The sequence below is a fragment of the Electrona antarctica genome (assembly GCF_951216825.1).
Source record: "Electrona antarctica genome assembly, chromosome: 12".
Taxonomy (NCBI): domain Eukaryota; kingdom Metazoa; phylum Chordata; class Actinopteri; order Myctophiformes; family Myctophidae; genus Electrona; species Electrona antarctica.
Window position 1 is genome coordinate 14550019 of NC_136793.1, and position 23753 is coordinate 14573771.

The 23753-nt window shown below is 43.7% G+C and overlaps 1 protein-coding gene across 1 annotated transcript; it reads left to right on the forward strand.

Annotated features, from left to right (window-relative positions):
• Positions 1–3867: 3867 nt before the first annotated feature.
• LOC306934272 (guanylate-binding protein 6-like) lies at positions 3868–22807 on the forward strand (the record flags this gene model as incomplete). Its single annotated transcript, XM_079516843.1, has 10 exons — positions 3868–4057; positions 5978–6105; positions 7028–7137; positions 16741–16925; positions 17212–17448; positions 18269–18546; positions 20535–20747; positions 20917–21019; positions 21751–21932; positions 22658–22807. The coding sequence occupies 10 exons, from the start codon at positions 3868–3870 to the stop codon at positions 22805–22807; spliced, it is 1776 nt and encodes a 591-aa protein (XP_079372969.1).
• Positions 22808–23753: the final 946 nt, after the last annotated feature.

The following is a 23753-nucleotide window of genomic DNA, read 5'->3' on the forward strand; positions in this document are numbered from 1 at the left end:
CTTCCATTCTTACCTCGCGCTGGTCACGCTAAACTTAAGTCTCTCTAGAAGCGTTGATATTCCAAACGAGAGGCATTGCTGAAGTCAGAAATGAAGACAGAACATTGCCCATCTGGTCAAAACAAAACCATGGAGAGTTCCCTAGGAGTGTTTTACAATTCTATCAGTCGAACAGCCGTGTTTTACAATTCTATCAATTAAGCGGCTGCAATTTATGTAATTCTATCAATTAAACAGCCACGTCTTACAATTCTATCAATTAAACGGCTGCGTTTTACAATTCTATCAATTAAACTGCTGCGTTTTACAATTCTATCAGTCAAACAGCCTAGTTTTACAATTCTATCAATCGAACGGCTGTGTTTTACAATTCTATCAGTCAAACGGCCTAGCTTTACAATTCTATCAATCGAACGGCTGCGTTTTACAATTCTATCAGTCGAACAGCCTAGTTTTACAATTCTATCAATTAAACGGCTGCGTTTTACAATTCCATCAATTAAACGGCTGCGTTTTACAATTCTATCAGTCGAACGGCCTAGTTTTACAATTCTATCAATCGAACGGCTGCGTTTTACAATTCTATCAGTCGAACGGCCTAGTTTTACAATTATATCAATCGAACGGCTGCGTTTTACAATTATATCAGTGGAACGCCGACGGGCGTCTAGTCTGCGGGAAAGCCAAGTGTATTACTTTTCAACACACACACACACACACACACACACACACACACACACACACACACACACACACACACACACACACACACACACACACACACACACACACACACACACACACAGCTCTCTCTCGTCCTAACACAGAATTACAGTACATTTCAAGCACAAACTCAATACAAAGGCTGTTAACTGTGAGTGGACGACCCAATTAAGCATTACACTTGTTTACAAGAGGGTCCACCATGTTCAATTCATCAAAACATTTAGAGACGTACAAATAGACACTTCTATATAGACAAAGAACAGAACAGGAATTCATCATAATGGAGGTAAAAAGGGAAAAGAAACATATACAGTGAGGGAAAAAGGGGGGGCGGTGGGGGGGCGGATTCAGATTTTACGGGGGCCAGTTACGAATTGCAGCCATCCGTAGGTGCCCTTTGAGAGCGGTTTTGAAGGAGTCAAGGGATTTGCATGTCTTAATGACTGTTGGTAAAGAGCCTGCAGTTTCTATTGGCTTGGATTCCCCACCGCGGATGTCACTGGTGGACGGTTTCCTGAACTGCCCACAGCCCTCCTATGAGAAACAGACTGAGTAGAATTGTTTTTGCTATTTTATCATGATCATTAGTAAGGACCAGTAATATGAGAGGTTGAAAAGTGGTGAAGTTGTCCTTAAAAAGCTGATAAGCTCTCAACAACATGTTGTGACCTTGTAGATCGGCTAAATATCGTTTGAGTGGTTTAACTGATTTAGATGCTATACTAACTTATTTTGCATGGGGACCCCCCTGGTGCCCACTCAAGGACCCCCTGGGGGTCCACGGACCGCACTTTGTGAACCACTGATCCACCCATTTACAAGAAATGGTCTGACTTCTTGTGAACAGCAGAGATGTCTCTCTGGCTCCACCTACTGAAGTTATTGCAGACTGTAAACTACTGTATAAAAGGACAAGCAGTGAGCTGCGGTCCTTATTGGTGATTAAACTTCATAGTCTGTCTTTAAACTTCCTCTGTCTCTCCAGACCTACATCAGGACTTCAACACTGCAGCAGGTAAGACACTGAGACCGTCAGCCCTGATGTTCTAGGTCGAAACATGTTCTCATCTCATGCCTTTTTCCTATAGACACTGAGACCACTTGTCTTTTAGTTACATGTAGGCCTTATATGGCAGAAAGTGTATTTAGCCCTACATTTGCACAGGACTAGTATTACCTTCATTCAGGGGTTTTCAACCATTTTCATTTCAAGGTCTATTATTTATTTGCCATTTGAGCCACGGACCACCATTTGATGACATTTAGCTTCTCAGACCAAAAACTAAATAATTTGCTGTCGTTGGATAATATTTTGCTTTTGGCAAATGTTGATCAAAATAACAATTCTTCTACATTCTCTAATTGTGTAGACTTCTTATAAATTAAGTAATGCAGTCTGTTTAACAATAATTTAACTCTTGGGAGCGTAAAATGAAACCATTTGGTTTCATTTTATGCTCTCAAGAGTTAAAGATCTATAAGGGTCCATTTGGTTACCAACTCTCCATCATTTGATTTTGCTAGGGACCACCTCCTGGAACCCCCCCTCAGGGACCACTGGTAACCACTGGAGGTGTGCCAGGTTAGGGTCCAAACTGTTAATTTGAGGGACAGAAGTATCTCTTGGGGGTGTTAGGAACTTAAACTTAAGTTGCTATTAAATTCAGTGATGTCATATTCGACCATATTGGCCTATAAATATTGCCTATAATTTGTTTTACGAAACCCCTCTGGCGTCTCAACATTGTTTTAAAATGGATGGCATGGTGCAGACTCCAGAGCCATCTATAATAGAAGAGTTGCGATATTGCGGGGGCAGAAAACAGCCCGGTCACAGGGTTCATGTACTCGTGCGAGCCCAAGACTGCAATGCATTCCGTAAACGTCCGGTTGTCCCTATAATTGAAGCCTTCAAATAGGGACAAACCAATAGAAGTCTATATAGAAGAGCCGCCATTGGACTGGCCCCATGAAGTGAACGGAGTTTGCGTAACTGTCTTACTCTATGATGGCTCTGTTATGGTGGTATGGCTGACTTTGTACTGCAGAGCATACTAAATATGGCAATTATTAACCACGCTGACTATAAACGAAAGTGAAAACTCCCCAGGCTGCGAGCATTATAGTAATGACCTGAGATATGATGTTCTATTTTGTCTGTTTACGCATTTCTATAACAACAGCGTGGGAGAGGGAGCAAGGCAGCGAGTGAGCGAGAGAGACGTCAGGGCGAGAGAGAGAGCAATATACTTACAATTTCGTCAACAAATAAAAACTAGACTAAAATGTTAGGAAGGGACTAGTGGACTAGAGATCCAGTATAAGTCATTTTACACTTGGTTGCATGCTGAAAGTAGCAGATCTACAAGCTTGCGAGTCGCAACGCGTCGCAGGAAGTGTCGTTTGGGACAGTCAGTCACATAGTCTGTTTCTAGAGAAAATGTAACTAATTCAGTAGCAGTAACAATAGCGTTTTCTCTCAGTCAGTTGATTCTTCATGAGTGAAGCAGCCGGGGTGACATGTTTATTGTTCAAACACAGTTCTTATATGAGGCGGTCTAAAATCCCCCTATATGGGGATTACAATGCAAAAAAAAAGTACATGAACCCGTGGATTTGCATTGCAAATACATTGCATGGATGCAACTGGGACGTATCCTCAGTGATGTATCCCAAGGTCATCGGGGTTTCGGGTCTCACAAACATCATACCCCTCACTCGGGTGACCCAGCCGGGGTGATCAAGTCCCGACTTATGTCCCAGTAGCTACCCTCGATCAGACACACTAGGGAAAGACCAGGGCCACACAATCCGTTGGAACCACTCCGGAACTACTATGACTGAGATGTACTATTCTGGCATGTGGAGGGACTAGGCTCTGTGGGTTGACTCCTGTCCGGGCCCCTCCTACGTCTCACCAGGTCCACTCCTGCCCTCACCAGGAGTAAAGCTAGGACCTGTGCGTTGCACCAGACTCCCAGCATGAGACACTTCATTCAGAGTAGTGGATTTTTGAGCCGCAATGGTTCTGCAGGCTCCACCGTATTGGGCAAATACCATAATAATTTAGGTAGCATTGTACATAATTTGTCCTCATGTCCCTTTGTGTTGTTTGTGTTTTCTCCACTGGCAGTGACCGCCATGGCAGCCCGCAGCATGAAGGAGCCAGTATGTCTGATAGAGAGTGACAGTAAAGGGAGACTCTGTATGGTTCCCAGTGCCCTGGATATTTTACTGCAGATCGAGCAGAAAGTGGTTGTGGTGTCAGTAGTGGGCATGTACCGAACCGGAAAGTCCTACCTCATGAACAAGCTGGCTGGGGCAAACAAAGGTGAGCATTTTCATTATAAGGTATACACACAACAAACTCACAGTACGTGTTCCAAAGTCCACAAAATAGAAAATCCTACTTGAGATCATTATCACTAGATACAATCTAGAATGACATCAATTTGGTATTTCCCTTTAAGACTCTGTATCAATAGAGCACCGAAGTCTAGCTGACGTCAATATCGGCAGAGGGCACTGTCCTCAGGGTTCGTGTACTTTTTTATTTGTATTTGATCGCCTCATATAAGAACTGCGTTTGAAAAATAAACAAATCATCCCGGCCGTTTCACTCATATGGATGTGAAGAATCAACTGACTGAGAGAAAACGCTAATGTCACTGTAAAGACAAACAATCTGTTATGGAAAAGAATTTGGAAGACATAGTAGTTGTTGACATCTTCAGTTTATTCAGTGACAGTCAGAAGCAGAGAACCAAACCCCAGAGTCCAGCTACCATCTCTCACACAGTTCTCGGTGTCATCCTTCTCTCTCTACTCCGCTCTCTCTCCCTCTCTCCTCCACTCTTTTTTTATAATGTCCGAGAGGGAGAGCTTTTCCAACCGATCGTGTGAGAAGCCCTTGTTTACAAGCGCAGTTTCCGGCCACTCCTGGAACCCTCATCCTTATCAGAGTCCATCCAGAGCACATCCTCTCCCGTCCCCAGTACAGGGAGAGGCGCCCAGTACATGAAGAATAGCACATAGCCTATTATTTCACAATAATATATGCTGGAACTCGATCATGCACTTCTGATACTAGGCCTGGTTACATTTACCAATACATGTCTTGAACACAAGGCTTGCACAATTATGTCTATATGATAAAAATCATAACAAATCTCACCAGTTTATAAGAATGTCTCTAGCCTCTTCAAATAGTGCCAAATAACGCTGAAACCAGTCTTACTCCAATTGGCCAAAGGGGGGCACGATTGCTGTAGTGCAATGAAACCTTTGAACAGGCATAACTTATGCTTCGTTTGGTCAAAAGCCATGGCAGTTGTTTACACACGTGCCTTAACTCATGGGGAACACATCTGTCACTTTGACCAGTAAGCTCCGCCCACAGATTTTCCGCCATGTTGAGCAGTCTAAAAAATGCTTAAACCTGATCTTTCTGCCTAGATTTTTGAGCAATTTGTGTGTTCTTCTACACACAACACACACATTATCTGAAATTCCAGTTAAAGAGAAGTGAAAAAAATTGTAAAATAAATATAGCTGCAAGCAGCGATAACAAGTACATTGAACAGGCATAACTCATGCCTCGTTTAGCCAAAAGCCATGGAACTTGTTTACACATGTGCCTTGACTCATGCGGAACACATCCGTGACTTTGTACGTGAATACATTTGTACAAAATTATATAGCTGCAAGCAGCGATAAGATGGGCCAAGGAATGCAGCAATGAGGAAAAGACTATATGCAATACGCATAATACGCAGGTCTGTTTGGGGTCTGTTTGGGGTACGAACAGCTGCAATACCGTAAGCTCGCGTCAGGTGGAAAGCCTGGTATGTGTTCCAAAATCGCTGTGTGTACCGGTCTGGAGCGGATGGTAATTTACGTCATGTTTGTAGTCACTGGTTTGTAGTCATCACAGGCAGGAAACCACAAGGCGGAATAAGAAGTACCTATTCGTAGTACTGATTCCGCCTTGTAGTTTCCTGCCAGATGACTACAAATCGGCCTGGGCCGTGGCTCAGCGGTCCAGGCACCGTGGCCGGTAATCCAGTCTGGCAGTGTGCCGCGACTACAAATCATTTACTACAACATGACGAAAGTTACCATACGCTCCTGAACGGATCATAAACCCGAAATGGAATTGCTCAGTTCACACAGGTGTGGTTTTTCTTATTGCTTGGCTCCGTCCTGGTTCGCTGCTTGCAGCTATAATTTGGTTTGTTATTTCATCGTCAAGGATTCCCTCTGGGATGCACCGTCCAATCCAAGACAAAGGGCATCTGGATGTGGTGTGTACCTCACCCCAGAAAGACTGACCACACTCTGGTGCTGCTGGACACGGAGGGACTGGGAGATGTTAAGAAGGTGAGACACCATTTTATTTCTTGTTCAAATCGCTTATTTTCCAATGCCGGAGCGGTTGCGCAAAGACCCGCCCGGCAGCACTGTTTAATGCACTACATGCATACATCTGTCGCGCAAATTATCAAAACATTAGAAAGTAGCCGGCACATCTGTATCAGATTGTGAAAATATAATAATAATAATAACAACAACAACAACAACAACAATAATGATAATAATTATCAAATGATTGAAAGACAGAACTAGTGTATTGTCTGCTAGCGTGCTGCTATACTGTTGACTTTTACAACTTTGTCATGAGTAATTCAACCAAAAAAACTTATAACAAACACAAATAAATTGCATTAAACAGTGCTGCCGGGATTTAGATATAAGCGTTCAAATCACTTTCGTTGCAATTTAAAGGACCACTTCACCACTTTTCAACCTATCTTCATATAGGTCCTCACTAATAATCATGATAAAAATGGCACAATTTTGGCAGTTCAGAAACCCGTCCACCAGTGACATCATCGTTAGGCAGATTTATTTTTTTAAACAATATTTTCTTACAAAAATGTTTAGATTTTTATTATCACGAGAATATGGCTTCCATTTTCGCATTGCAACTTTTCAGGACTAGAAAGTCTGCAGTTTCTATTAGCTTGGATTCCCCATTGATGATTGGTCACTGGTGAACGGGTTTCTGAACTGCCCACAGCCCTCCTATGAGACGCAGACAGAGTAGAAAAAAATTGTGCCATTTTATCATGATTATTAGTGAGGACCTATTATATGAAGATAGGTTGAAAAGTGGTGAAGTGGTCCTTTATTAATAATTTACGTAAGAACCTGGGGGTTAGTGAGGTTGGACATTCACCCCACCACACTTATTCTAATACTACATAAACAATGACGTCCAAACAATTTATTGTGGTTTCAGGGAGATACGAAGAATGACAACTGGATCTTTGCCATGGCAGTTCTGCTCAGCAGCACCCTGGTCTACAACAGCATGGGAACCATTGACAATAAATCCATGGAGAACCTTCAGTATCCTTCATAATCCTCATTATTCCCTCTTTTGCCAATATCTATGACTATTGTCCTATATTTTCACTTGTTCATTTGTTTACTTTATAGTATTTTCCAGTCCAATTATATTTGGACAAGCTCAAGTATATTGATTTGGGAAAGCCCTGGCAATGCTTAAACATTCTTTAATCTCCATTAAAAATGCAGATAAACCTTTTGAAACAAAATGAACCACCCTCATGGTTAGAGGTTGGTTGTTCCAACCTCCCGTTAGTCAGACCGATTACTAACACTATCCTAAACCCTAACCTCAGTCTTAACCAGCCACGTAGGGCCAGGCCCGGCGCCACGGGGTCAAAATGGGTCATTGACCCCTTAAACTGACCACCATGACCCCCTTGTCAAGATTGTTTTTCAAAGGGCGCATCTCACTTACAGTAGCACAGAACGCACCGCTGCGCACAGACAGTAGAGTTCTCATCTGGCCTGAAAATTAAGGCCCGGCACTACCCTACCCTAACTGGGTCGGCCCGAGGCCCGGGCCGTGGTTCAATTGTGTGTGAGAGAACTGACTAATAAATAATTTATGTAACTCACATTAATGTTCCATTTCCACCATTCCATATATTACTGTCGTAGCAAAAATAGCCGTTCTACAAGCTCAAAACGCGTCACAGAGCTTGTAGATCAGCTATTTTTGCTATTTTAATTGAAATCTTGAATTATTTTTTTGCTATTTTTGAATTGGAATTAACTTTAACATTTTTATGTCATTTCAAATGCCTTTAATTATACTTGTGTTGAGCAATGAGCTACTAATTTAGACTGAAGTAATTCAAGCGGGTCATGTTTTCATGTTGTGGAATTGTAACAGCTGAAACCAATATTATATCAGTATTCTGACATTAACCTGAGGGCCATGGTGGGGGCCACATGTGGCCCCCGGGCCGCCAGTTGCCCACCCCTGCATTACACAAACAGAATTGTTATTTTTATTATAATAAAATGAATAAAAAATCACGGAAAATCACAGAACCCGAGGCTCCGCCCGGCCCGACTAATTAGCGTGTATTTTGGGCCCTACCCTAACCGAAAACGTCGGGCCGGGCCAGGTTAGGGTGGGGTTCAGGCAGAGATTGAGAACTCTAACAGACAGACAGGCGCCGAGTGCCCATAGGTATGCAAATGTATGGTTGCCCCCTCTACTTGTACAAATGACCTCTACACCGTTCTCTCCTGCCACCGGGCCTGCGTAGGTCGCTAACCCTAACCTCAGTCTTAACCGGCCACGTAGGTCACTAACCCTAACCTCAGTCTTAACCGGCCATGTAGGTCACTAACCCTAACCTCAGTCTTAACCGGCCACATAGGTCGACTGGATCCGTTTCCCAAAAAGATGAACCCCGAAGGCAAATCGTGTTAATTTATTACATACATGTTTTCTAGGGGTATTAAGGTCTGCTGAATCCAAATCCAAATCCAAATCTGCTGTATGTATAACAAAAAAATGGACGCTAAACCCTCAAAATGGACCATTTAAAGATGGCGGCCACCACTGTGCTGAAACATATAAAACTATATATGTTTGACTAAATAAGGTAGAAAATAGACTGAAATGTCATTTATCTTTTCATATGGGGAATACATTGACATATTCATTTAAGATCAATTGTGAAGGAACCACTTTTATATCATTTATATTGTGGAAATTGGCCTCTTTAGGAATTCATGTTTTTTTATTATTTGTTATGATGAATAATTGCTTCAAGCCTTAATTTGTGTTTCTGACTTGTATTTGCATGCAGCAGACACATGGACTTAGTCCCAGTCATCCTCAGTGTTCTGGCAGGTGTTGCCAAGTTTCTTGCAACTGCACGCTTCAATGCACTCCATGTGTCCTTTCCTGCAGCCGCAGCGTTGACTGAGACACCCCTTTGTGCAACTGCATGACGTGATCTCCCTGCATGCTTTTGGCATTGGTGTCAGGGAAATCAGCCGTGGCACCAATTGACCATTCAGGACTCAGTTAAAGATCTATAAGGGTCCATTTGGTTACTCTATCATTTAGCTGGGGACCACCTGGAACCCCCTCAAGGACCACTGGTTGAAAACTATCGCTAAAGTGTATCCTGAAGTACTAGAATAGGCTGAGTGAGACCAAGTCTCACACAGGAAGAGGTTGAGTTAATTGTTTTTTAATGCAGCATCAAAAAATGTGTCTGACAGAGTGGTAACCAATTGTGTGTGTGTGTGTGTGTGTGTGTGTGTGTGTGGGGGGGGGGGGTTCTAAGGGGGGGGCAAGGGTGGGCATAGCCCACCCAAACGTGCGTCCTGCCCATCCAATCAAAGGTTATGGAGTGTGTGTGTGTGTGTGTGACGTGTGGCCGTTTAAGTCACAAGAACTTTATGAGAAACACAGTGTGTAGTTAAAGTGCACTAATTAAAGTGCGGGGTGCATTGTACTGTGAGACTCATTTAAAACCATCTGTAGCCGAACTACGCCACCCTTGGGTTAAAAGAGTCAAGGGAACTCTGACTCAACAATAAAAGGACACTCAGGTTCGATATTAAAACCAGTTTAAAAAGAGCAATAAATTAAGGAAAACCATAGAAAGACTGAAACAGGATTAAGGTGGGGGATTATAACAATAATTTTATTTGCCTTATACAGGGGCACGCTAAAATGGCCAATAGAAAATACAATGATTAAAAACACCCTAAGCCTAAAACCCTAACAAATCCTATATAACTAACTAACTAAAATCTTAACCAAAACAAACAATTAAAAGAACAATGTGCAAAAGAACAAAGCGCAATATAGCAAGGGAGGTTGTGCAGGCAGTCAGGGAAGGGGTACTCTTCTACGCCTCTTGTAGTCACCGAAACAGACAATAAAATAGACGCCAGTTCATCTGGTCCGGGGCACTCTACATTCACAGCTCAGCAGCAAGGTTCACGTGGGTAATACTGCGGTTGGGTACTTACAGGCGCCCCAGGCTTTCACCTGGGCCGATCTGTCTCTGGCTTGCAGTATTGTAACCTCTCCACTGCTTTCCGTGTCGTCTCGTCTCGTCTCGTCTCATCTCTGGGCAGCCCCCCCACGGCAAGGGCGCACACTCTGGGGGTCGTGGTCGTGGCACTTAAAGCATCGAGGACATGGCTACCACTGGCCCCCCATGGGGGTCGTGGTCGTGGTGCTTACAGCCCTTCTAGTGTCGACTACATGGCTACCACTGGCCCCCGGCTCCATCCTGGCCCCCAGCCGTGGTAGCTGCCCCTTGTTCTCCACAGAACCTTCTCCTTCCTTCTCCTCTTCTGAAAAACTCTGTCTCTGCTATATAGGGCTACTGATTGGTGGGCCACACCCAACCCAGGTGCAGGTCATTAGCTCAGTCTAGGTTGTGCCAGTCAGTGGAAAGAAATAAGGTTTACAAAATCATGCAACACTCAAACACAAATAAGCAAAACGATAAAGTAAAATCACTTGACAATAATCTCACTCTACAACATGCAAAATTATAAAACACAGCAAATCATGAAAATCACATAAACCAAAAAGCATCTAAATTTCCACCGGCTCACATGTGTATATATGTATATTTATATATGGCCAAACTACTGTAATGAAGTAATTGTTAATTTTACTAACTGTCCTACGTCAAACTGTGAGTATCAGTGCATGGTCAAAGGACGGCAGTGAAGCAAGACTTTTATTGCAGTGAATGGAATGAAGTTGGCACGGATGATCATCTTTTAGGTAACTATGTTGCAATACAAAACAATATAAAAGCATAATTGAGTACCACAGACGAAAAACAGTCTAAGTCCAAATTTCAGACTGACCCCTCCACGAAAAGGCCTCGTTGTCCTGAACCCTTATCTATCATTTATATATTATGGATCAATAGTGTGGACTTAGACTGTTATTCGTCTGTGGTACTCAATTATGAAATGGACACTTTAATCATCTGCAATAAAAGTCCTTTGACTGCTGATATTCACCGTTTGACGTAGACAGTCAATAAAAAAACCAATTCAACTTTATTAGCAGACTCAGGTCCATAGGGATACATACACGGGGTTAACATACAAGAGATACAACAGGATACAGGATACAACAGCAATAAAAATCATAAAAGAATGTAAAACAAATACATAACTTGCATAACTTAACCCACAGGCAGAACATACAGGCGTTTTAGGCAGTGTACCCTTAACCTTGATGTATAACGGGAACAGCTCACTGAGGGGCTTGAAAGCGCTACAATGATACTGTTTGTTGACACATCCAGCCTTTTCATAAACTTAAACATTGGATTTCTTAGAAGTGCTTTAAAAGTCCTCACTCCAGCAGTGATCTGGTACCACTGCCCCCTCTGGGTTGTTTAAGGAGTATTCTCATGGCATCATTATATGCAACTTGCAACCTGTGCATGCTAGACTTTTTATAACATGACCACAGGTGTGCAGTATAAAGCGGTGTGCAATATGCCTTGAACAGAACTTTCGGGCAATAGTGTTTGCTTGAGCATACAACTTCTGACATTGTCTGTATCATCATCATCAGTCATTTGATCCGAACAATTACTTGTTCCATAATACATTTGTTTTGGCCTCGCATTAACTTTATGCACCTCACTGAGGCGCTGGACAGACTCACAATTCAATTCATACACAGTATATTATTTCCTTTTTCTTCTTTTTTCTCCATTAATTTATGATTTCTTACTTTTAATCCATGCTAAATATCTCTGTATTTCAATATTCCGGTAATCATTGCCATAGTGTGTTTATTTCAGTAGCAGGGGGCCGGGGCCCCTCCCAGTCTCTCCACATACATACATCTAATGAAGTCTATGTACTTGATATGAGATACAACTTGTTGTTGTCCTAATTACAGCATGTTCATTATGGATATGAGATGCATCTGTTAGCCCAGGGGTTCTCAAACTGTGGGTCGCGACCCCTAGGGGGGGTCGCCAAATTATTTTGGGGGGTCCCCAAATTATATTAAAAGAAAAAAAAAGAAATTGCAAGTGAATGGCTGGAAAATAGAAATGAAGAGTTTACATAGTACACAGAGTACATGCATACACTTTCCTTAATGATTATATCTGGTTTCAGTATTTATTTATGATATATTTTCTCTATTATTAAGGTTGTTTTTGCAGTCAGTTTGGGTATTGGGGGTGGGGAGGGGGTCCCGAGACATGGCCAAAGCATTTCCGGGGGTCCTCAGCCAAAAACATTGAGAACCCCTGTGTTAGCCAGTAAGGTCGTCCTTATTCTTATCCTGTTTTATTTCTTCTTATCATATGTCCAACACTAGATGTATCCCCCCTCTATCTCAAAGTCAAAGTCAAAGTCGTACGATTTGTCACACACGTTACCGCAGTGAAATTTGTTCTCCGCATTTGACCCATCTCTTGGAGCGGTGAGCCGCAGACAAGGAGCGGTGAGCTGCAGCCGTGCCGCACTCGGGAATCATTTGATTAGTTGATTTGACCCCCCAATCCAACCCTTTGATGCTGAGTGCCAAGCAGGGAGGCATGGGATCGAACCCCGACCTCCCAGTTTCAGGGCAGACACTCTAACTAAGGCCACTTATATATAACGGAATGACTGTGTGTGTGTGTGTGTGTGTGTGTGTGTGTGTGTGTGTGTGTGTGTGTGTGTGTGTGTGTGTGTGTGTGTGTGTGTGTGTGTGTGTGTGTGTGTGTGTGTGTGTGTGTGTGTGTGTGTGTGTGTGTGTGTGTGTGTGTGTGTGTGTGTGTGTGTGTGGTCGTAGATTAAATAATCTTCCAAAGATGAAGGAATGACAAAGTTCTTCAGGGTGAAATATTGAGAATTTATTAAGAAGATTCAGCAGAGTATACAACATACAGAGAGTGAGGAACAGGCCTCCTTGCCTGTTCCAGCAGCCCCTCCGGGCGCAAGCCTCCCCAACCCCATTCTCAGACAGTCCTTATAGTCTTGCCTTAACAGAGATTCTATACTGAATGTCCATATAAGGATCTGCGCTAAACATAAGGGCGACACACAAATAAGTATACCTTTGCTGACAGCGTGGAGGAGTCAAGTCAGCTGTTAGATTGAGTTGAATTAGAGAGCACATTGGTGAGCAAAGATACTGAATGGAAGGCAGAGAAATACAGAATAATGCATATATTTGGCAATCTATTTGGCATTCTAGAATACCCATTAGTGTGTGTGTGTGTGTGTGTGTGTGTGTGTGTGTGTGTGTGTGTGTGTGTGTGTGTGTGTGTGTGTGTGTGTGTGTGTGTGTGTGTGTGTGTGTGTATTGTTTCTCTTCTCTGCAGCTGAGCAGCCTTTCTGTGAGGTTCAGCTCCTTCTGAGAGAAGCAGCAAGGTGTTAAGGTCTCCACACACCGGGCGCGAATTCTGATTTTTAAGCTGCGTTTCTCCATCGGTTTTCTGAAAAACGCGGCCGGTGTGCAAGTGCAACCACCTTTAGTGGCTGATATTTGAGTTAGGCCATCTGTTAAATACCACATGCTTGCTATATGCTTTTTGAGCAAGTATTATGGAGTTGGTTACCTTTATATAATGACACATTTATGTATACAATAATTGGGAACATATTATACATATTATCGGATAATGTTGAAAAATATTCACCAATAAATGACAATTTTAACAACATATATGAGTTTACGCAATTTACTCACCCTTTATTTGAAATCTGAATATTTAATTGGATTCCCCATATATGAAAAAAAATAAAAAATAAGTTTCTATACCTTTTTTGGTCAAAAAGATGCTATGTAATATATTTCAGCACAGTGGTGGCCGACTTCTGTAAATGGTCAATTTTGAGGGCTTAGCATCCATTTTTGAGTTATACATACAGCAGATTTGGATTCAGCAGCCCTTAATACCCCTAGAAAACATGTATGTAATAAATTAACACGATTTGCCTTCAGCACTTTAAATAAGCACATTTTCTGAAATCAAGCCTAGTCTATAACCCTAACCTCTTAACCGGCCATGTAGGTCGCTAACCCTAACCTCAGTCTTAACCGGCCATGTAGGTCACTAACCCTAACCTCAGTCTTAACCGGCAGGGCCGGTTCTAGGCATAAGCGGTATAAGCGGTCGCTTAGGGCCACAACCACTGAGGGGGCCACATCACAGGGAGAAGTTTTTTTTTCTCTTTTTAATGTATCCCCTATCCCATACATGGGCTACTGGCGGCCTGAGGGCCACATGTGGCCCCCACCTTCACTTAATGCAGCCCGCAGGTTAATATCAACTGGCGGCCTGGGGGCCACATGTGGCCCCCACCTTCACTTAATGCGGTCCGCAGGTTAATATCAACTGTAGGCTGGGGGCCACATGTGGCCCCCAGCCTACAGTTGAGGGATGTTTATACCATCCCTCTACACTGGGGGCGCTGTTTATACCATCCCTCTACACTGGGGGCGCTGTTTATAGCATCCCTCTACACTGGGGGTGCTGTTTATACCATCCCTCCCCACTGGGGACACTGTTTATACCAGTCTATCTGTCATACCATCCCTCCCCACTGGGGGGCACTGTTTATACCAGTCAGTCTGTCATACCATCCCTCCCCACTGGGGGACGCTGTTTATACCAGTCTCTCTGTCATACCATCACTCCCCACTGGGGGCGCTGTTTATACCAGTCAGTCTGTCATACCATCCCTCCCCACTGGGGGCGCTGTTTATACCATCCCTCTACACTGGGGGTGCTGTTTATACCATCCCTCCCCACTGGGGATGCTGTTTATACCAGTCTCTCTGTCATACCATCCCTCCCCACTGGGGGCACTGTTTATACCAGTCAGTCTGTCATACCATCCCTCCCCACTGGGGGCACTGTTTATACCAGTCTGTCATACCATCCCTCCCCACTGGGGGCGATGTTTATACCAGTCTGTCATACCATCCCTCTACACCGGGGGCGCTGTTTATACCAGTCAGTCTGTCATACCATCCCTCCCCACTGGGGGCGCTGTTTATACCAGTCTGTCATACCATCCCTCTACACCGGGGGCGCTGTTTATACCAGTCAGTCTGTCATACCCTCCCTCCCCACTGGGGGCGCTGTTTATACCAGTCAGTCTGTCATACCATCCCTCCCCACTGGGGGCACTGTTTATACCAGTCAGTCTGTCATACCATCCACACTGGGCCCCCACATGTGGCCCCCACCTTCACCTAATGCGGCCCGCAGGTTAATATCAACTGGCGGCCTGAGGGCCACATGTGGCCCCCACCTTCACCTAATGCGGCCCGCAGGTTAATATCAACTGGCGGCCTGAGGGTCACATGTGGCCCCCACCTTCACCTAATGCGGCCCGCAGGTTAATATCAACTGGCGGCCTGATCTAGCCTCTTAATTTTGATCTCAAAGTGCACCAGATTGAAGCATTTTCATGGCAAATTTACAGATTTTTCTGGACCCGGGGGGGCTAGCGCCCCACCTGACCACCCCCCCTGTCGGTGCAGTGCAGGGGGGGGGGGGGGGGGCACATAATATTATGTTGCTTAGGGCCACTAAACGCCTAGAACCGGCACTGTTAACCAGCCAGGTAGGTCACTAACCCTAACCTCAGTCTTAACCGGCCATGTAGGTCACTAACCCTAACCTCAGTCTTAACCGGCCATGTAGGTCGCTAACCCTAACCTCAGTCTTCACCGGCCACGTAGGTCACTAACCCTAACCTCAGTCTTAACCGGCCATGTAGGTCGCTAACCCTAACCTCAGTCTTAACCGGCCATGTAGGTCACTAACCCTAACCTCAGTCTTAACCGGCCATGTAGGTCGCTAACCCTAACCTCAGTCTTAACCGGCCATGTAGGTCATTAACCCTAACCTCAGTCTTAACCGGCCACGTAGGTCATTAACCCTAACCTCAGTCTTCACCGGCCATGTAGGTCATTAACCCTAACTTCAGTCTTAACCGGCCACGTAGGTCAGTAACCCTAACCTCAGTCATAACCGGCCACGTAGGTCGCTAACCCTAACCTCAGTCTTAACCGGCCACGTAGGTCACTAACCCTAACCTCAGTCTTAACCGGCCACGTAGGTCGCTAACCCTAACATCAGTCTTAACCGGCCACGTAGGTCACTAACCCTAACCTCAGTCTTAACCGGCCACGTAGGTCACTAACCCTAACCTCAGTCTTAACCGGCCATGTAGGTCGCTAACCCTAACCTCAGTCTTAACCGGCCATGTAGGTCACTAACCCTAACCTCAGTCTTAACGGGCCATGTAGGTCACTAACCCTAACCTCAGTCTTAACCGGCCACGTAGGTCACTAACCCTAACCTCAGTCTTAACCGGCCACGTAGGTCACTAACCCCAACCTCAGTCTTAACCGGCCACATATGTCAGACTAACGGGATGTCAGTCTTATGGGCATTCCCCGGAAGGGGCACAGCAATACGATTCTTTCTGGCTCCAAACAGTGTTTCAGGGACAGTTTTCCTCTTAACAAACATTTATTCAGTATTTGATACTAAATAAATGCATCTCATGTAGGCATTTCTGTCTTTCCCTGCTCAATCTACCCTTCTGCAAAAAGTTTTACAAACCCAGTGTTATTTTGTCATCCTTAACATCACCCCCTTACAGCTATGTGACAGAACTGACAAAGAATATCAAAATTAAGTCCAATGAGAAGGATGATGATCGTACGATTGTTCAGTACCTTCCCTCCTTTGTGTGGACTGTGCGAGATTTTTTTCTCCTTCTGGAGATTGATGGGAAACCCTGTACAGAAAACGAGTACCTGGAAGACGGCCTCAAGGAGATACAAGGTTTCATGATCTGCTGAAAATGATTTGAATATGATTGAGATTTCAATCATTTAAACTAGGCATCATCAGAAGGTTTTTACGGGGGCACGGTGGCACAGTTGGTAGTGCTGTCGCCTCACAGCTAGAAGGTCCTGGGTTAGATTCCCGCTCGGGACGCTGTGGGTGCTGGCGGCGTGTTTCCTCCTCTGCGTCATCAGTGCCCATACCCGAGGTGGGGTTGGCGAAATGGCCTTTCTGTGTGGAGTAAAAAGGTATTGTGTTCTGTGTGTGTTTCATTTTGTCAAAGGTGAAGGGAATCAGCACTACAACGAACCCCGTGCCTGCCTTCGTAAGTTCTTCTTGCCTCGCCATTGTTTTGTGTTTGAGAGGCCGGCCAAGGCTAAGATATTGCAACGAATGGAGGAAGCGACTGACGCCGACCTGGAGCCAGAGTTCGTTGAACAGACCAACAAGTTCACTGACCACATCTACACCAAGTCTGACACCAAGTATGTCGGGGATGGCATAAAGGTCACCGGCAAATGTAAGTGGGAACCCATTCTGGACGGGAACCCCTTTTGGTGTTTTAAGCATTATGTTAGCAGTTCTACAAGCAGATCTACAAGCTCATAGTGCAGCACTGAGTGCCACGCTACGAGCTTGTAGATCTGCTATTTTTGAAAAATCGTGAAAATATGGCGCAAACCTTTGAATACTGTATATATTATTTCAGAGCGAACATTTCTAACTCTGAATGCCCGGTATGGGGTATTTAGGACCATTAAATGAGAACGCCTGGGTATTTAGGACCATTAAATCAGACCACCCGGGGGTATTTAGGACCATTAAATTAGAGCCCCAGTGATTTGCAGCAACGGAGCGCATTTAGCGGTGCACCAGGCGCTATCCCGGATGTAGCTGAAGTAGCTTGATGTAGCCAAAACACCCCCGAGGCGATCGACAACAACGGGAGCTATGATTAATTATAATGCGACTACCAAAAGGACTGCGATGGCCCGTCTAAAACATAATCTTTGCTTAGAATTGGACGGATTGATTTAGATCAAGAGTTATTCACGTTTTAAGATTTTCAATCTGATCCGCTTTTTGCCGCTCAGGGTGTTGTACGTGCTCACTTTGCATTCTGACAAATGAAGTGTGATATCATCAAAATATTATTTAAATATTTCTGTTTTTCGTTATACCTGCCAGCCTCCCCTGTTCTGCTGTTGTAACAGCTGTTGTAGGTGATATTGGAATTAGCAACATCTGACTTTTGTCGGCTCCAGCATAAACATCAATCTCTGAACTATCATCATGACTATAGTTGTAACACACTTGCTGAATGGATCTACCTTCCACAGTGCTTGGTCAGCTGGCAGAGACATACGTGAAAGCCATCCGTAGTGGAGAGGTTCCCTGTCTTGAAAATGCTGTGGTGGCTCTGGCTGAGGTTGAGAATGCCAAAGCTGTTGAGCAGGCCCGGGTCCTCTATGTACAGAGGATGACGTCAGTACGCTTCCCCACCAACACCTTGGAGGAGCTGTCTGCTATCCATGCGTCCAGTGAGAAAGACGCCCTGGTACTCTTCATGAAACGTTCTTTCAGAGACGACAAGCAAGAATATATGAAGAAGCTTCTGGTATGTGTTGGGAATCATCATCCATTATTTTCATATTGTGTGTTTTGGTCACCTTATGCAACACTTTTTTTTTAAATCCTCTAAAACTTTGTCAAAATGATTGTGCTTTTAAGTCCCTTGTTTAATACAGTTGTTGTTTAACTCATTTCCCTTTTATCTGGTGGCTGTTGTTTTCCTACTCTACCAACAACTAATCTGCTGAGCCCGATCTCACCCAAACACGGTGTAATAGCGGATTGGCAATTCCATACATTCATGCCTAGAAAACCCCAAAATCCGTACATTATCCGTACACTATTACTGTTTTGACCGCGACAGAGGCATGACTTTCACTATAGTATGTACAGGCAACAAAGTCGTATGCACACCTATATGCTCTGAGACGGGTGCGTAGGCAGGGCTCAATGTACTCAGAAAAATGCGCACAAAGACGTGCACCTGCCTGAAGAAGGGGGGGGGGCAAAATCATTCAAGAAGGCAGCATTCTTGAAGACTCATACTGATGACTCAAGACTCATGTTGTATTGTTAACAGCAAAATCATTCAAGAAGGCAATAGGCAAATCTACTTTGAGTACCAACGCATAAGTACTCAAACAGATCTACATGTGTAATGCCCGGGTTTCAAACTCGGGCCTCCCGCGTGAAAGTCCAACATCTTAACCACTAGACCAAAGGGATATATCTCTGAACCAGGGGAGATATCAGACTGTTGAGGGCATCAGGCAGAGGCTCTGTGCCACTCTGCTACACTCACCTCACTTTTGACCTCCCACAGGGAAACCCGATCCGGGTCACGGCACCAATGTAACACCCAGGATTCGAACTTGGGCCTCCCGCATTAAAGTCCAACATCTTAACCACTAGACCATGTGGTTTACATGACATTGTTCTATTGTTAACAGCAGAATCATTCAGTGTTTGTGATGACAATGATGTGTGTCCTGGTCCATTATTCATTACTACATTGTGTTCGCTGTTCATGTTTTTTAAGGCTGGTTTCAGTGCTATTTGGCATGATCATACTGTAAAGTTGCAAAAGCATATGACGCTGCATGTATGTATTAGGGACAAAAGAAGAATTTTCACAAAACGGGAATTTTCATTGGCTCATAAAACCTTCATTCATGGCGGAAGAAGAAAAAAAACTACAAAAACAAAGGACCAAGTCCTTTCAGGACTGTTTGGTCCTTTAATTACTACCTTTAAACGGAAATGTGCTGTGTGATGACATGTAGCGGCTCACATGCATATTAATGAATCTTGATTTCATTCACTTGTATTATTACCATTTCTGCGCGTCCATCCAAACACAGCTGCTGATGATTACAGAACTACTCCGTTTTTTTAATCCCATTCAAGATGACATCCAGACAGTGTATTACTCGTTTTAAACTTCAGCAGCACGCTAAAATATGTATCTGAAAACATTATAGGGTAGAAATAAGCCTTGAGCGTTGCTGTCTGTCTCAGTCTGTGACATAGCAGAGCTACGTCCCATAGCCTGGAGGGATGCGACGTTCAAAAACAGACAGAGTGAAACGTCAAAATAAAAAGGCGAATGCCATATTTTTCATTATACCAGGCCTTTATTGCGCTTTCTCTGTCTCTTGTGGCTAAAGTTTGGTAGAGACGACGCCCCTCCAGTTCGGTAGAGACGGTGCCCCTCTGTCGTTGTCTATTGGGAGGATTTCAGTGAAGTAGGTACGGATTTGGGGGTTTTCCACTAGTGTATGTAGGCTACGGAATTGCCATGCCGTGTTATTTCACAGTGTTTTGGTGAGACCAAGCGTGCTACGCTACAACAGCAGTGTGTGATAGTATGGGAATGCATGGTTGCGGGCCAGGCACGTAAGTGCACGCCATGCGATTGTGTATGAGCGTGATCCTGCAAAAAGAAAAAGTGGAACGCTGCGTTGTCGCACCCCCGACCAGTGCACCCCATGACTAGTAAAACCATGTTCATTATTGTTACCACTGTGTTTTTAGATTGTACTAAAGGGGGCATACAATCAGATCTGTGAGAAGAACATCAACGAGTCCATGAAGGCATGTGAACAAATCATCAAAGGAGTCTTTGAGCCTCTGGAGAACAACCTGGGAGCTGGTCTCTACTCAGTTCTTGGAGGATACAAGATGTTCCGCCAGAACCGCGAGGAGATGACTGATACATACAGACGTGCAGAAGGCAAAGGAGTCAAGGTGAGTCTGATTCAGATTCCTGCCAACTTTTGATCCGAGTCAGAGAATGACCATATACTGATGAGGTGTGTGTGTGTGTGTGTGTGTGTGTGTGTGTGTGTGTGTGTGTGTGTGTGTGTGTGTGTGTGTGTGTGTGTGTGTGTGTGTGTGTGTGTGTGCGCGTGAGCAGGCTGAGGAGGTGCTGAAGATATACCTAGATAAGAAGGTGGTCGTCGGCAAGGCCATACTGGCAGCAGATAAAGGCCTCTCTGAGGCACAGCGGAGAGAAGAAGGTGTAGTAGAAAACATGACACACCTGGGTGTGATTTTTAAGAGTTAAAAATTCAATTAACACAATCATTCCCGAGATTCCTTCAAAATAGGAGCTCTGGGGTGCCGGAAAGAAATGGCCGCTTTTACTCTGAAACCCCTCCCCCCCACGCCCCGGAAACAATCCGGGAAAAAAACGGAGAAATATTTTGCTAGCTTACCTTGGTCTCGATTTTATTATATCGCTAGAAGCTCCAAAAAGCGTTCATATTTTGTGTGAGAGACGGATGAGGAGCAGAAATGAAGCGCTAGTATATGCATCAGATCAAAACCACGGAGAGCGGATTAGGAGAGACGAGGCATTCTTTCTGCCGCGCTAACAGCTAAGTCAACGGTAAGCTAATATGACTGCAGAGTGACGCGTACGGTGGCCAAGAGTCGGACTGAAAAATAAAAAAAGGAAAAATTTCAGAATATTCTTCTCTCGCCTGGTATCATTGAGGATGCGCTAGGACGTGTACACACGTCCAATGCATGCATCGGTTGGAATCCCTAGGACGTGTGGCCACGTCCTACGGACGGAATGTGTTAATCGTCCAGTTCTGGGGGTTACAGTTAGTTTTGTGGTTGGGTTTAGGAGTGTGGTTATGGTTATGGTTGAGGAAACACAGGGCTCATGGGACATACAATCCCGACTTTGTAGGATGGTGACTGTTTTTCTGTAGAATGGTTCTGTTTTATTGGTTTCCTACAGCGGAGAAAGTGAAATGGGAGAAGGCAGAGAGAGAGAGACAGGCCATGGAGCTGAAACAGAAGGCACTGGAGGTGGACATGGCTCAGCAGAAGAGAACCCAACAGGAGCATATCAAACAGCTCAATGCCAAGATGGCAATAGACAAGAAAGATGCCGACGACAGGCACAAGAAGATGATGGCTGTAAGTGATGATATTGGCCTGTCGTTCTTTTGGATTTTCTTCACGTTTCATTTCGTTTAGCTTTTTAAACCTGAAAACCTTTCTGTACAGAGCAATCGCATACAATCACATACATTTGACGTGTATATATTATAATTTTTACTTTTACTTTTTTATTTTTTTAGCATGCACCGATGTATAGGCCACATAATCGGTATCGGCCGATATTGCTGTTATCGGGTAATATCGGTATCTGCAAATAAAACTGACATTAATCGATGGCAGTAGCTCATGTTTATCTGTTGTTGACGGGTACATTTTGCATTGGCTATGTTGGTGTGTTGGTTATCTGCAATCTACCAAGCTGTAGGCCTAGATTCTGAACATTTATTTCTTGTATTGAAGATGTATTTGTATTGAAGATTTATTCACAAAAGGGGGAAATGAAAACAACAAACTAAATAAACATATATCAGTATTGGCTATCGGCTAAATTTTAAACATCGGTATCGGCCAATAATTTCCATATCGGTGCATCCCTAATCCCTATATATATATATATATATATATATATATATATATATATATATATATACCTGTATATTCTTCCTTTTTAAACTGAATTACTGTACTTTGCATGTCGTCTGGTCCGACACCAGAATTGATCAGAAATGAATATTGTGTGCAAAGTGTAGAAGGTGTTTTTATATCTTATGGTATCGTCTAATTTGTCTGTTTTATTTCAGGATTTCAAGGAACAAGCGGATAAAGCGGATAAAAGGGAGAAACTTCGTCTGGAAGAACAGAAGCAGGCTCTCGTGCTACAGAGACAATTGGATGAACAGAGGATTAAAGGGGAGTGGTGGGAATCTAAAAAATCTAAATCACGATCTTAAAAATTCAATTTATCGCCCAGCAGTGGAAGTTAGGGTGAGGAGTGTGGTTATCGTGATGGTTGAGGAAACGCAGGACTGATGGGACATAGAGGTACAATCCTGACTTTGTAGGATGCTGACAGTGTTTTTTTTTTTAATGGTTCTGTCTTATTGGTTTCCTACAGCGGAGAAAGTGAAATGGGAGAAGGCAGAGAGAGAGAGACAGGCCATGGAGCTGAAACAGAAGGCACTGGAGGTGGACATGGCTCAGCAGAAGAGAACCCAACAGGAGCATATCAAACAGCTCGATGCCAAGATGGCAAAAGACAAGAAAGATGCCGACGACAGGCACAAGACGATGATGGCTGTAAGTGATGATATTGGCCTGTCGTTCTTTTGGATTTTCTTCACGTTTCATTTCGTTTAGCTTTTTAAACCTGAAAACCTTTCTGTACAGAGCAATCACATACAATCACATACATTTGACGTGTATATATTATAATTTTTACTTTTACTTTTTAATTTTTTTAGCATGCACCGATGTATAGGCCACATAATCGGTATCGGCCGATATTGCTGTTATCGGGTAATATCGGTATCTGCAAATAAAACTGACATTAATCGATGGCAGTAGCTCATGTTTATCTGTTGTTGACGCGTACATTTTGCATTGGCTATGTTGGTGTGTTGGTTATCTGCAATCTACCAAGCTGTAGGCCTAGATTCTGAACATTTATTTCTTGTATTGAAGATGTATTTGTATTGAAGATTTATTCACAAAAGGGGGAAATGAAAACAACAAACTAAATAAACATATATCAGTATTGGCTATCGGCTAAATTTTAAACATCGGTATCGGCCAATAATTTCCATATCGGTGCATCCCTAATATATATATATATATATATATATATACCTGTATATTCTTCCTTTTTAAACTGAAATACTGTACTTTGCATGTCGTCTG